We start from the raw sequence: 13,182 nt of genomic DNA on the forward strand, positions 1-13,182 counted from the left end.
TACTCTCGATCATCGAGCCACTGACCTCTGCTCCAACAGATCCTTTCGTTTGCCTGTTCGAACTGCACGATAACATTCTGTACCGTCGCAGCTTCAACGCCAATGGCCCAGAATTGCTACTCATTCTAGCATTTTCGCACAACTCCACGACGTACCTACAGCCAGTCACCTAGGCGTCTCTTGTACCTACGATCGTGTGCGACGTCGCTTTTTCTGGCCCAGGCTGTATCGTTCTGTGGTTCGCTATGTCACTGCTTGCGACCGCTGCCAACGTCGCAAGCGCTCCTCTGTGCTACCGTCCGACCTCCTACAGCCCATCGACATACCGACGGAACCATTATTCCGTGTTGGCCTTGACCTGTTGGGCCCGTTTCCTACGTCCATCTCCGGGAACAAATGGGTTGCAGTCGCCACAGATTACGCCACACGCTTTGCCATCACTCAAGCACTGCCGACAAGCTGTTCCCCTGACGTCGCTGACTTTCTCTTGTATGAAGTCATTCTTCATCACGGCGCTCCGCAGCAACTGCTTACTGATCGAGGGAGGTAGTTCCTTTCACGTGTTGTGGATGACATTCTCCGCGCCTGCTCCACTGAGCACAAGCTTACCACCGCTTATCATCCACAGACAAACGGATTGACCGAGCGTCTGAACCGAACGCTGACACAGATGCTGTCAATGTACGTTTCACCAGATCACCGTGACTGGGACAAAGCACTCCCCTTTGTCACCTTTGCGTACAACTCTTCACGGCACGGCACAGCTAGTTATTCGCCGTTTTATTTCCTATATGGTTGACATCCATCGTTAGCATTTGACACGCCCCTTCCTTCGGCTGCCCCCTTGTCTACTGAGTACGCCAGCGATGTCGTTTTTCGAGCCCATGCAGCCCATCAGCTTGCCCATGATCAGCTGCACTTGTTGCAAGAGCACCAAAAAGATCGTTATAACAGTCGCCACCAAAGCGTGCACTTCCTGCCGGGGTCTCTCGTACTTCTCTGGACACCAAACCGCCAAGTCGGCTAATCAGAGAAGCTACTACCACACCACCTTGGCCCTTAGAAAGCGTTACAATCAGTGACGGGAACTACAAGATCACACCTAAACAATGCCTCTTTGACCCCTTCACTCTAGATGGACGTTGTCCACGTTTCCAGACTCAAACTGTGTCACCCTGCTAGTTCATTGCTGCCATACCAAGCGCCGTGATCGCCGTGATGGGGCTTCCGCCGCGGGAGAGTGATGTTATGGTGCACCATCGACAGGAGCAAGCGTAGCACTTTGCGAAGAGGCCAAAGACACCTGTGCGTTAGACGCTTGTGCGAGAGGCAACTCAGCCATCTTGTTCCGCTGCCGATTCTCTGTGGACGCTATACTATAAACGTAGATCTCGCCCCGTCACAATATTTACAAAATATATTCGCAAGAGCGGTTCCAGTGATGGCCGGTCTGGCTCCGAGCTCAAGCATACTGGCAAATTCCTGTCACTTCTACTGAAGCGCCCGTGCTCGCCTCAATAAACCAGCTATTCTGGATGACAAGCACACATATCACTCCTGCCAGTTGTCTGATCCGTACTGTAAGCGTATTATGGAACAGCTCTCAGGAGCTTCCCATCCACCTAACGCGCGGCATCGTCGACAAATCTTGCGATTTGGGCTGGAGAATGGAGTTCTGTACCGTCACATCTACCACCCTGATGGTCAAGGCTGAGTTCCTGTGCTACAACGCCCTCTTCGACTCGATGTGCTTAAAGCCTTCCACGACGACTTGACTGCCGGACATCTTGCTATTCAAAAAACTTATGACCGCATTCGAAGTCGCTTCTACTGGCCTGGTATTCCTACTAGCATCGCGCGCTACGTCGGTTCCTGTTTCCCGTGCCAGCGTCGTAAAAACCAGACAACTGCACCGGAAGGGCCTCTGCAGCCAATTCCGTGTCCCACAATGCCATTTGAGGTTGTAGGTATCGACCTTTACGGCCCTCTTCCCGTTACATCTACTGGCAAACGATTGATAGTGACCGCCATAAACCACTTGACACGCTACGCGGAGACGTCTGTGTCTACTGCCTCTGCTTCGGAAGTTGCCAATTTGGTTCTGCACGCCATCATTCTGCGCCATGGAGCCCCTCGTGTATTGCTGAGTGTCTGTGGAAGGGTGTTCCTGTCAGAAGTGCTAAATGAAGTATTGCGCACCTCTGGAATAACACACAAGACAGCTTCAAGCTACCACCCTCAGACCAACGGTGTCACCGAGAGGTTTCACCGTACTTTTGCAGATATGATAGCCATCTATATCAGTCCAGACCACAAAAACTGGGATACTATTCTACCATTCCTCACCTTTGCCTACAACACGGCTGTTCAGCGCACCACCGGATATTCGCCGTTCTACCTTGTTTATGGACGTTCCCCTAGTTTCTTCCTCAACGTTTCCTTTTTCAACAGTGACGTCAACTCCTCTCTGTCTTCCAGCGAAGAATACATTTCAAGGTCAGCCCGGTGTCGCGATCGTGCTTGCATCAACACGGAAGCGCGACAGCAAGATCGAAAAGTCATTTATGACGCATCATATCGTTTTGTATTCTTCCGACCTGGTGACGAGGTGCTCCTGTTCCCACCTATTCGTACACCTGTTCTGTGTGACAAATTTCAGCCACACTTCATTGGGCCTTACATAGTTATTGAGCAGACTTTGCCCGTTAATTATTGCGTGACCCCACTTGTTGTCCCAACAGACCGCTGTCACCGTACCACAGAAAGCGTGCACATGTCTCGCATGAAGCCTTTGAGGTGACGTTCTCTGTCACATTGACTTGCTACGGCCAGGTTGACTGCTTTGATGTGGGGGGAATTAGTGTGGGCATTCGTTATGCGCTTCTCATATATGCATTATCATAATCATCATCATCCGTCTGGATCTCTGTCCTCATCTTCACTGGGTGTCACCTGAATCATCATCAAGTGTGTGCGCACTCGGTCTGAGCCTGCCCGTTCGCTGCTGAGCCCTTGGGCTGAATAAATGCTGTCTCAATCCAGACATCATAATATCGGCACAGACACGAGACTACACGACATGACATATATACATACACATACAAGTAACTAACATGAACAAGTTCTACACTCACACTAATGCAGTTATTCTCGGTGCTTGAGTCGCGGAGTTGTTGAAGAGCGAAGCTCCGAGCTCCTCTCGTCTGGCGGACCTCAAACAACGGGCGGGTTGCAATGGTGCATGGAACCAATTCGGCGGTGCATGCTGTGTGGTCATGGTCTCAGCAGGCCGGAAGAGGGCCACGTGTACTCGGCGCCAAGACCGGGGTGAGTTGCTTCCTCTGGGTCAGGACCGATGCATGGCCCGGCTCAGCTGATTCAGGCCAGGGAGAAACTCGGTGCAGCAGTGTCGGCACCTGGTACAGCACCGGGGATGTCAACAGAAACAGTGCCACGAAGGGTGGCTTCAACGGTACAAGCCAAAAACGGCACCTCAGACAGCGACAGGGAGCGCCAGGGACAACGTTAGCCACTTGCCAGGAACATCGCTGGGGAACCGCAGCCGGGGACAGGTGGGGCGATACCCAGCCTAGTAGTCCCCGGTATCGTGAAAGTTGGGATGGGCCCCAGGCTAGCGGCGTCATATTGAAACGTCGGGACGTGGCCCGTTGCTCGACCGGCCAATGCGTTTCTCTGCCACTCACCAAGAGGTCCCCATTCCTCGAGATCTTCGCTCGATCCCCGCACACACCACCATTGTCTTTTCCCGATCAGCTCTTTCGGTTTTGGCAAATAGTCTCTTGCCACATTCACAAAGTAGGCGTAATCTTAAGAAAATTATATACTTCAGTGCTGAAGCTTCTGGAACACTGTAGGCACGGTTCGTGCTGAGTATTGCTGACAGTGAAATGGGGTGATAACAAAATGTGAGGAGCGAATGGCAATATTTTGCGTTAGTTCTGGTTTCAGTCTGTAGCAGACTGGTGTGTATATAGTTTGTGTTATTGAGTTAATTTTTGAGAGCTTAACGTGAAGTCTGTGAGTTAATTTTGTTCGTCTTTTGTATAAGGTGTGTGTTGAGTAGCAATAACGAACTTGGATTTTAAGGTCGGTCGCGATCGCTGGCGCGCTTGCTATCTCGGAGAGTATCAGTGCGGTTTCAACGTGAAGGAACTGTGTGAAAAGGCCACTTTTACCTGGAGCAGTCGTATTTGCTCACACCAGCGTTTCGTAGGAGTTCTGCCATATCAGATCCAAAAGAGTTGGCTGCCAGCCTTATTTCTTATAACATTACAACTTCTTGCTATCGCGTTCATTGCATTCCATTCAACGCGACGTCGTGTTGTTGACAGAACTAATCGGCTAATCGCGAAAGCTACCAGCCTGCGAACTCGTGGCACAAGACGGAAGCCCGCGACGAGTGAACCTCCGAACATCCGTCGTCACTGTGGTCTCGGAGAATTTCCATCAGCGTCTAATCTGACGTCCCCTCGGTGGTGACGACATGGTTGTCCGAAATTAAGAAAAGTCAGTTTTGCCAAAAGGGCGAGGCAATGCGATAGCGAAAACTTCGTATTAACGCTGAGAACGTCAAAGAGATTGAAACGGGCAGCGCGCTGCTCACGCACAAATGACGCACGAAAACAACATACATAGGATGAGGGCGAACTAACAACGTTTACCGCTCGACATTTAACGCTCTGTTTAAAGAAAAACAAGGCACAAGACATAATAACCGGTACAGATATGAGTGTGAAACAACAATGTGCCCCAGTTGTTACTTTGCTGTGTTTGAAAAGCGCATTCTTTTCACAAACAGCGCCTGTAATACGAGCAAAGTGATCTTTGTGCACCCGGCAACTAAACGCAATCGTTCCGGTCACAGTCATAGGTGCGCTATTCTCCACACCGAAAGATAAGCATGCGTGCACAAGCTTATACTCTCCATTCATGGGGCAAAGTACGCGCTGGAGATAAGCGCACGTCAGCGCATCGTGACAAGCTGGGCGCCGGGTGGCTTTTTTTTTTTTTCTTGAGCTTTCATATACACATACGAATACCATTCACTGATTTTCTTGAACAGAACATCAAATAAATGTTTTATTCACTCTCTCCACATGCACGACTATCGTCTTTCGACAACATTTGCTGATTAAATGCAGATACAAGGCCGATTTTTTTTCGTGAGTTTTCATATATATATGTGTGAATGGCAGCGGCGAGGGCAAGAAACCAGTCGAGACTGTCCATATAATTGCTATCGCAATAATAAAAAAAAGCAAACTGAATGTCGTCGGGGGCCGCACAATGCGCGCACGGCGTCGAAAACGAAGAGCGAACGACACGAACACCGCGGAAAACTATTCAGTAAAGCCCTCTCCATGAGCAGCGCGGCTCCCCATATGTAAAAGCGTGGCACTGCCAACGCGAAAAAGTAGTTTTCGTTTTTTATTTTGATTTGGAGGACGGGGGGCACACAACCGCACACACCGGCTCATCGGGTGCAGGACCACCTCACGCAGACCCACCCTCGCCCAATATTGAGCGATCGCTCTCGCCTGGTGCGCTGTGCGCGCCGCCGCTTCGCGCTTTGTCAGCGGCGGGGACGTCGCGTGACATGCATGCTCGTGCCAAAATGCTGAGTAAAATTCCTAGATTGTTGGTGGGGAAAATTCGTTATATCAAGGATTTCTCCCACCGTAACTTTGTTACATAGAGGTCGCAAATAAATGTGCTTCTATGTAGCAACGGCGGGGAATAGAAAAACTTCGTTATATCGAGGAATTCGTTATACAAAGGTTTGTTATAAACAGGTATGACTGTATTTCATTTAAAACAGTGCAATGATATGGAAAAAGGATGGCTTCTTGACACCTAGTAAACCTGACGAGTCATTCATTCGCAAAGGGGATGACACGATTCCTAGGTAATCTCACGCAGATACCTCTGCTGCACACTGATCTTTTGTTAATGGTAGAGCGAGCTTCAGCCTCTAATGCCTCACCTATAAGTTTGTGCAAACATTCGAATACTTTGAATATTCAAACAAATGTCACAGTATTAAAATTCGCTTTGATTAAAATTTAAAATATGGGAAATTTTGAGGTGTTCGAAACGAACAATTACGTCTTTGTCCACACGTAACCCCTTTGTAAATGCAGTTTCACTGCAGTAAAAAGGTGCCATACAGTGAATATGAGAATTACTCCAGAACCATGCGATCATGCATGCCTTTATATGTTTTGTTTTTTCTACAATCACCACCACCATCCATCTTTCAAAATAATTTGACAAGCGGCATACAAACTGCCTTGCTGTCTCTGCATTCTCTGGCTTGCACCCATGACAACGCTCTGGGAAACTCCACCATCAACCCAAATCTTTATACCAGTGTTTTCTTGCAAGCGCACTGGAGACGGGAGCGGCAGTGACGTCCCGAGAAGTGGTCAGAGACGTGCTTCGAGTGAGGCTGCTCAAGATGCAGCAACCGCGCACACTAACTAGCATGTTTTTAGCGCAAGCCCTCTTTGAAGCAAGTCACCAAAGACTGTCCCCGGTTGGCCACATCACACACTGCTAGGCCTAAGCTCGGAGGCCTATGTCATGTCAGCGACTAGGCCAGAAGAAAACTACGATGGACGATGTTGGCAATAACAGGGACAGTGAAGTTCGTCAAGAGCATTGAGGACACCAGTGATCAATTGTGAAGGATCCCGAACTTTGGTGTGACAAAAGTAAGAAAGACCGACCCTCGGGCTCAGAGGTTCATTAGTGTCAGTAAGGACCAGTATTAAGTACTCAATGAGGCTTGCTTACTTAGTGCATGTAGGCATTCAGTATTGTTGTGTTTGTTTTTTCAAGGTTATCAGTATTTCCTGTTCATGTTTTGAGTGCCATGCCTTTGCTTTTAGTAAATTCGTTGTGCCGTTGTGCGTGCGTAGTGACATGAGTCGCTTGTCTCAGTTCAAGCACAACCACCCGAATCCATGACAGTTGTAAAGACCCACTTCAAGATTAAATCAACATACTACCCTCACATCAATCCCCAATTTTTTAAGTCTAAAAGTTTCTTATACTGGCTTTTATGCTCTAAATATATTACATTTTAAAGTTTATTGCATTTTAGAGGTTACTGCTTGCTCTGTACTGAATGCACAGTTGCTTCCACTTCCCTTGAACCAAAAAGAATGACATTCATACATGCCTTGTTACAATTTCTTTTTTAAATTGAACAGGTTAGTTGTGTCACAGTAAATATGCTCATTTTCTTCATAATATGTAATATACATACTGTTGGAATTCGATTTAAAATTATTAGCCCAAATCACAATTTACTTTGAATTCACTCCAAACCTAAAGTTTACTATTCGCAAAGGGCTAGTGTTTAAAAAGAAAAAAAAAAAAACCTCAGTTGCTATTACGTGCTCATGCTGTCCTTTTCTTCCTTTGCCTATGTTTTTTCACACTTTTTCCGGCATAATAAAACACCGACTCGCACAACAGTGTATTCTCCCAAATTGGATCAACTTACGGTGATGGCCATACATGGCCACAGCCACCAGCAGCTCTCCGCCAGGCAACTCTGCCTCCAGCACCGGAGAACCCAGGGCCTCCAGTTCCATGACTGGAACGATAGACACGTGCATGTGGGCCGGGCTTAAGTGGCCATCGTGTGCAATCAGCTGCACCTGGCCGGGGCCACCACTGGTCACCAAGGTGGTCGCCGTTGGGCCGACGGCATCGAGACGCACCCACACAGGAGGTGCTTTCAGCTTCCAATCAACTGGGGCACCGGTGCCCCCCTGGATGTGTGCCCGCACCCTGTGCACTGGCTGCACATCTGGGTCCCAAGGAAGCAGCACTGCCCCGGGCTGCACCAACAGTGGCTCCTCGATGGACAACTCCTGCTCTCCCGACGCCGTGGCTCGCAACAGTGCACCGTCCTGCGAACCACCGTTTCTTGATATACAGGTCTGTGCCCCGCAAATAGATGATTCCACACATGTGTGAAGCTTTGTTAAAAAAGATCTTCACACAAGCAGCTCAAGTCAACCTAGCAGCTCAGTCTGTGGTCTCTTTGGTATTGCTCATTCATGCTGTTTTTTACTGTACTTATTATTTATCAACAAAAAAGAACTTGCAAAGAAGTCACTTTCCTAAGTGAAGAAAATGCACTTTCCCACAGCACCGTACCCCAGTGCCACAATGAGCAATGTAAGGTCATGTTGCCATTAGGCCTCGCTTCTATCATAAGGGATGTTTCAATTACAAGGGTGTTTAAATGAAAAAGTATGAAGTGGCACTACTATAGGTGTAAATGAATACTTTGTTCAAAGTATACACCACAGGCCTGAGCACAACGATCCCTGTGATGAACAAGCCAAATGTCCCCTCCCTCCCCCCGCCCACCTCTAGAATTTATGTGGCCGTGACAAGACCCAGTCCTTCACAACGTCTTTGAGTGTGTCGTGTAAGTTGAAGTGCTTCCATTTACAATGCATTCAGCCTGCTCAGAAAATTCTCAATTCACTTTTTGAGTAAGTTCAATATTTAGAAGGGTGCTAGTTTGCACTAGTTGGTAAGAATTTATGGTGCAGTTAACAGGGCTTTGAGAAAAAAAAAAATGAGAGAAAAAAAAACTGAACTGTCTGTTCGCGCCATCATTTCATTCTCATCCTCCTTCGTTACACGAGTTTTTTCAAGTGGTGCAGTTAGGCTTTTCTTGACAACATGGGGAGAATGTTTTTTACCTCTGTCTCTCACCTCTAACCTTTTGCAGCCAACGTAACACGGCCGTAGCGGTCCACTGTTGGGCCCTGCCTGACAAGGGTGCTCATGGGTTTAAATTTCATGGTTTTCTCACTCCAAGTTGCTTGCATTTTTTTAATACATGAAGCTCCATCTCTTGAGGAACAAGTGAGTTTTATTATTGTGGTCTACCTTTTTTTTTACACTAGAGTGCAACACTATGTTATGCATGGAGTCTATAGAGCGTACCCACTAGCGTGCGGTTCACTGAAAAGCATGGCCATGTTTTCACCGTGTACGTTTCGATTGATATGTGGGGTTTAATGTCCCAAAAGCACCATATGATTATGAGAGACGCCCGGGTACGTTTCCCGGTGATGCTCTTAGTGAAAGCGAATACGACTTTAGTGAGCAAGAGAATTACGTGCTCCACCAGACATTGATGACGATGACTTGGCAGGAGTGGGTGACGGGGACGACAACGACAGTGGAGACAACACCTCTGTTTTTCGGCAAAACCTGCAGTAACAACCCTGGCCTGCACAAAGAAGACTGCTTTGAGCGGTATCATACGATGCCTAGGTATCAATAAAGGAGTTGCCTACAAAATGCAGGAGCAAAAATCAATATCCTGTGAGTCTCTTTCAGAGCACGTGCTTTTCTTCACGGTGCCAGAAACTGGCAAAATGCTTTCGGATCAGTAGAGGCGGAAAGTGGGTAAAAGTTTTGGACCCCAAAGGGTTAAGAAAAACCCGAGTAAATTTACCGCAAATCTTGCATTTTATTGTTACTTCAACTTGAAAATTTCACACACAAATAATAGCAGTTATGAATTGTCAAAGAACATTTTCTTTTCCCTTTGAGAACAAAAACAAAACTTTTGGGGGGAAGAACGAAACTAAAACCATGAAGAAAACTATTTTATTCTGACACCCTGCTTCCATGATGAAAGGACAGATCCAATTCTTCTTCTAGATTTTCCAAGCTAAACAAATATGAAAAAATGTATTTCATCATGCGAGATTTCGTGTAATCTGGCAACCTTGTGCTCCATGTTGAGCTAGTCGAGACGCGAATTCATAGCGTTGTTCCAAGGCGCGCATGCACTACGACTGCATTGATGCAATAGCCTCTGTTTATTAAAGCCATTTTCGCCATATCATCGCCTTGTCTACATCTCAGAGTCCTCACATTTGGCGCAGTCGTCGACGAACCATGCCGAGGAAACCAGAGCCACTCGTACATTTCGTGTGAGTTGGTGTTTTGTGCTAGCTGCCCGCCTCACTGCCTTTGCCTGCCGGTCAGTCGATCGCAATGCCGCATATAAACTGGAATGAGGCCACTGTGGAAGACCTCCACGGGTTCACAGCGGACGCTATACACCATGAACTTTCGCACCGTAACCTGGAGACAACTAGCTCGAAGGAAGACTTGATTGCACCGTAACCTGGAGACGACTAGCTCGAAGGAAGACATGATTGGACCGTAACCTGGAGATGACTAGCTCGAAGGAAGACATGATTGGACGGTTGCTTCATGACAATGCCCGGAACGGTCAACCGTCTGGTGGGCCTGAATCGACAGCTGAGCAGTTGTTTTTAAGTACGAAAATGCTGAGTGACCTACTACAGCAGTTTTTGACATCACAACGACCGACGTTTCTAGTCCAAGTCACTAAATTGCCCGACCTTTCGGCCTCACTGCCAACCTTAGTGGTGACGGTAGCACCTCGGCTCACCAGTGGTTGAAGAACTTAAGCAAACTCAAGGCTTAGAGTCGTGGACACCGTCTACTCTCCTAGTCATAGCGCTTGGTAAGCCCCGTGTCACTGCTGCGGATAGGAAAAGCGTGACAGGAAACCAGTTGGACACGTGCGAGCATTTCAAAGCTGCATTAGAGAACCAGCTCAGAGATTAAACTTACGTTTTTGCAGTGGCAGCACATAGCCACAAGATGCGTCCAGTCACCCAGTGAGGGCCTCGTTGACTACTCTATGGCGAAACTGCACATAATTTCAAGATGTCCAGTCCAACTGACAGATCCTGAGCGCATTGAATATGCTCTACAGGGTGTGCACGACGCACACATAACAACTATCGCCGCACAGCGGCCACAAACTGTGAGCGCATTTCTTGCCATCGCCACCCAAATCGACCGAACTAAGAGCATGTCTCTGTTTTCCCAAGTCAGTCACCCATTGCAGTCAGATTGTCAACGTTACAAGTGCCTCCCTTGCCTGTGCTGCAGATTGGTTCTAGGAATGACGACACTTCGTCATCGCACCACATCGAATTTTGTCAATACCCCTGGATCAATAAGACACTCGTTATCTTGCAATTAGTTCCCAAAATGGCGCACCTGCTTATAGCCCCGGGGAAGATATAAGCAAGGCCATATGTTACAACTGTCGCCAACCTGGTCATTTTGCATTGAAGTGCCCCCGTTCCGGAACCAATGTCCCGCTACCCAGCCAGCAAACAAGTTTTCCCTGCCTGGCATGCCTTCAGCCTTCAGAACCACTCAAAGGATCTCTTGGGCAGTGCGCTGTGATTCAAGCAGACATTCCACTTATTGGCGCTCTAGACGCATTTTCGAACAGTGGTTCAAAACACACCATAATATCGCTAGACCTCAATATCTTCCAACTTGTTGCCATTGTCCAAATCTCCCATATCTGGTGTAGGTGGTGGTGCCATTATGCCAGTTGGTACATTATGTACTCGCATCACTGTAGGGACTATTTTGGCAGTGCTTGAGATTCTAGTTCTGGCTAAAAACCCCTTGCCTTTAATCCTCGGAAAGGACTGGTTTGAGGCCGCCCGCGCCGAGCTCCTTGTCCGACTACCTCATCCAACACAAATTCGCCATCCCAGCACAGGTGTTGTTGTGCGATGCATGAAGAAGCCACTGCCAAGAATTTCTAATACTGTTGTGCTGTACAATAGCTCTATGCCTTTTTTTACACAGATGACGTCTTCTACAGCCTGTTCGCTGTTTTCGCCGTTGCCGCACAAACCCCAGCCCACATAGTTATTCCTCGAACCAAATGAAGGGTTACCTAATGTGATGTCGCATGAACCGAACCCGACGCAAATTTACTCGAATGATACCACGTTGGAAGTGCAACGGCCACAGCTACGTGACGCCCACGTAAATCCTCAGCTACAACAAGAAGTCGCTGCAGTTCAACACGTATTGCACCAGCATGTGGACATCTTTTCCACTGATGACAATAATTTGGGACTTTACAAAGATACTGACCGCTCCACTGAATTTTTGCCAGGTGTATCGTCATACATATGTTGCCTGCATAGATCTAGCAAAAAGGATAACTATTTCATTCCAAGCCAATGTCAAGAGCTTCATCCTAAGGACTCAAGCATAAAGACGGTACGGATGGACCCAGAACCTTGCCAGAGAGTTAGCCAGCCACTGCAAGCCAATGAATTAAAGACGGAGAAACAAAAGGAAGCCAATCGAAACATGCACTTAGCTATACTTAAATGTGTCAGTTTTCTGGATGAGCCTCCACTGCATCTCAGCTGTAAGATTGAGGCTCTCAGAGATAAGGAACCAGCAGGTGGTGAGCGCAAGGCCAAGAAACAAGCTATCAAGCCAGCTGCTAAGCTAACCTAGAATAAGCGACACAAGCCGAGTCAAGCAAGCCAACCTGCTGCGCGCTACATGAAAGTGGAAAAGACATCACAAGAGACAGCTGCCTTCTACCGCACAGCTGTCACGGAAGAGGCTCAGAAAAAGCGGGAATGTCTTTGGGCTCCGACAAGAAATAGGTGCCCATATTTTTGATGAAGACATAGCTCAAACGGTGCGAGAAGAGGCAGCAGACCAGGGCAAAGTGTGGGATTCATGCACTGAACAAGTGGAACGTCAGATAGAGCGCCAGCAGAAACTTTGAGACAACATTAAGGCACACAGAAAGACCAAGCCTCAGACAAAGACAAAGGGTTTTAAGAAGGACCACATTGTTCCAAGATTCTGGGAAGATATTGGTGTTTTGATTGCTGCTATACTATAAGGCATAAAAAAAAACAGGTGGGGTGTGATCTCGAAAGCCCATCGACTATTTTTTTTTTTTAAGAGGGGTCGGATGTGAGATCTCACAACATGTGGCACCCTTGTGCTCCATGTTGAGCTAGTCAAGATGCGGTTTCGTAGTGTTGTTTCTCGGCGTGCGTGCACTACGACTGCATTGATGCCATAGCCTTTGTTTATTAAAGCCGTTTTCGCTATATTATCACCTTGTCTACGTTGCCGAGTCCTCACAATCATCATCAGTCTGACTATGCCATCAAAAAACCCAGTCCTGTGCTTGCTGCTGTCACATTGTACTCACAAACTTCTTAATCTCATCGGCCCACCTAACTTTGTCGACCCTCGCGTATTTGCCTTCTTCTGGTTTCCAGTCAGTTACCC

At 47.7% G+C, this 13,182-nt stretch overlaps 1 protein-coding gene across 4 annotated transcripts in view; it reads right to left on the reverse strand.

Annotated features, from left to right (window-relative positions):
• LOC119181346 (nuclear pore membrane glycoprotein 210) overlaps nucleotides 1-13,182 on the reverse strand; it is a 322,530-nt gene that overhangs the window by 124,975 nt on the left and 184,373 nt on the right. For all 4 annotated transcript variants that reach the window (XM_075874836.1, XM_075874835.1, XM_037432564.2 and 1 more), the window contains one exon: nucleotides 7,532-7,943. In XM_075874836.1, coding sequence (XP_075730951.1) covers nucleotides 7,532-7,943 — 412 coding nt within the window. The remainder of the gene's footprint in view (nucleotides 1-7,531; nucleotides 7,944-13,182) is intronic.

Source organism: Rhipicephalus microplus, chromosome 10 (genome assembly GCF_043290135.1).
Source record: "Rhipicephalus microplus isolate Deutch F79 chromosome 10, USDA_Rmic, whole genome shotgun sequence".
NCBI classification, from domain to species: domain Eukaryota; kingdom Metazoa; phylum Arthropoda; class Arachnida; order Ixodida; family Ixodidae; genus Rhipicephalus; species Rhipicephalus microplus.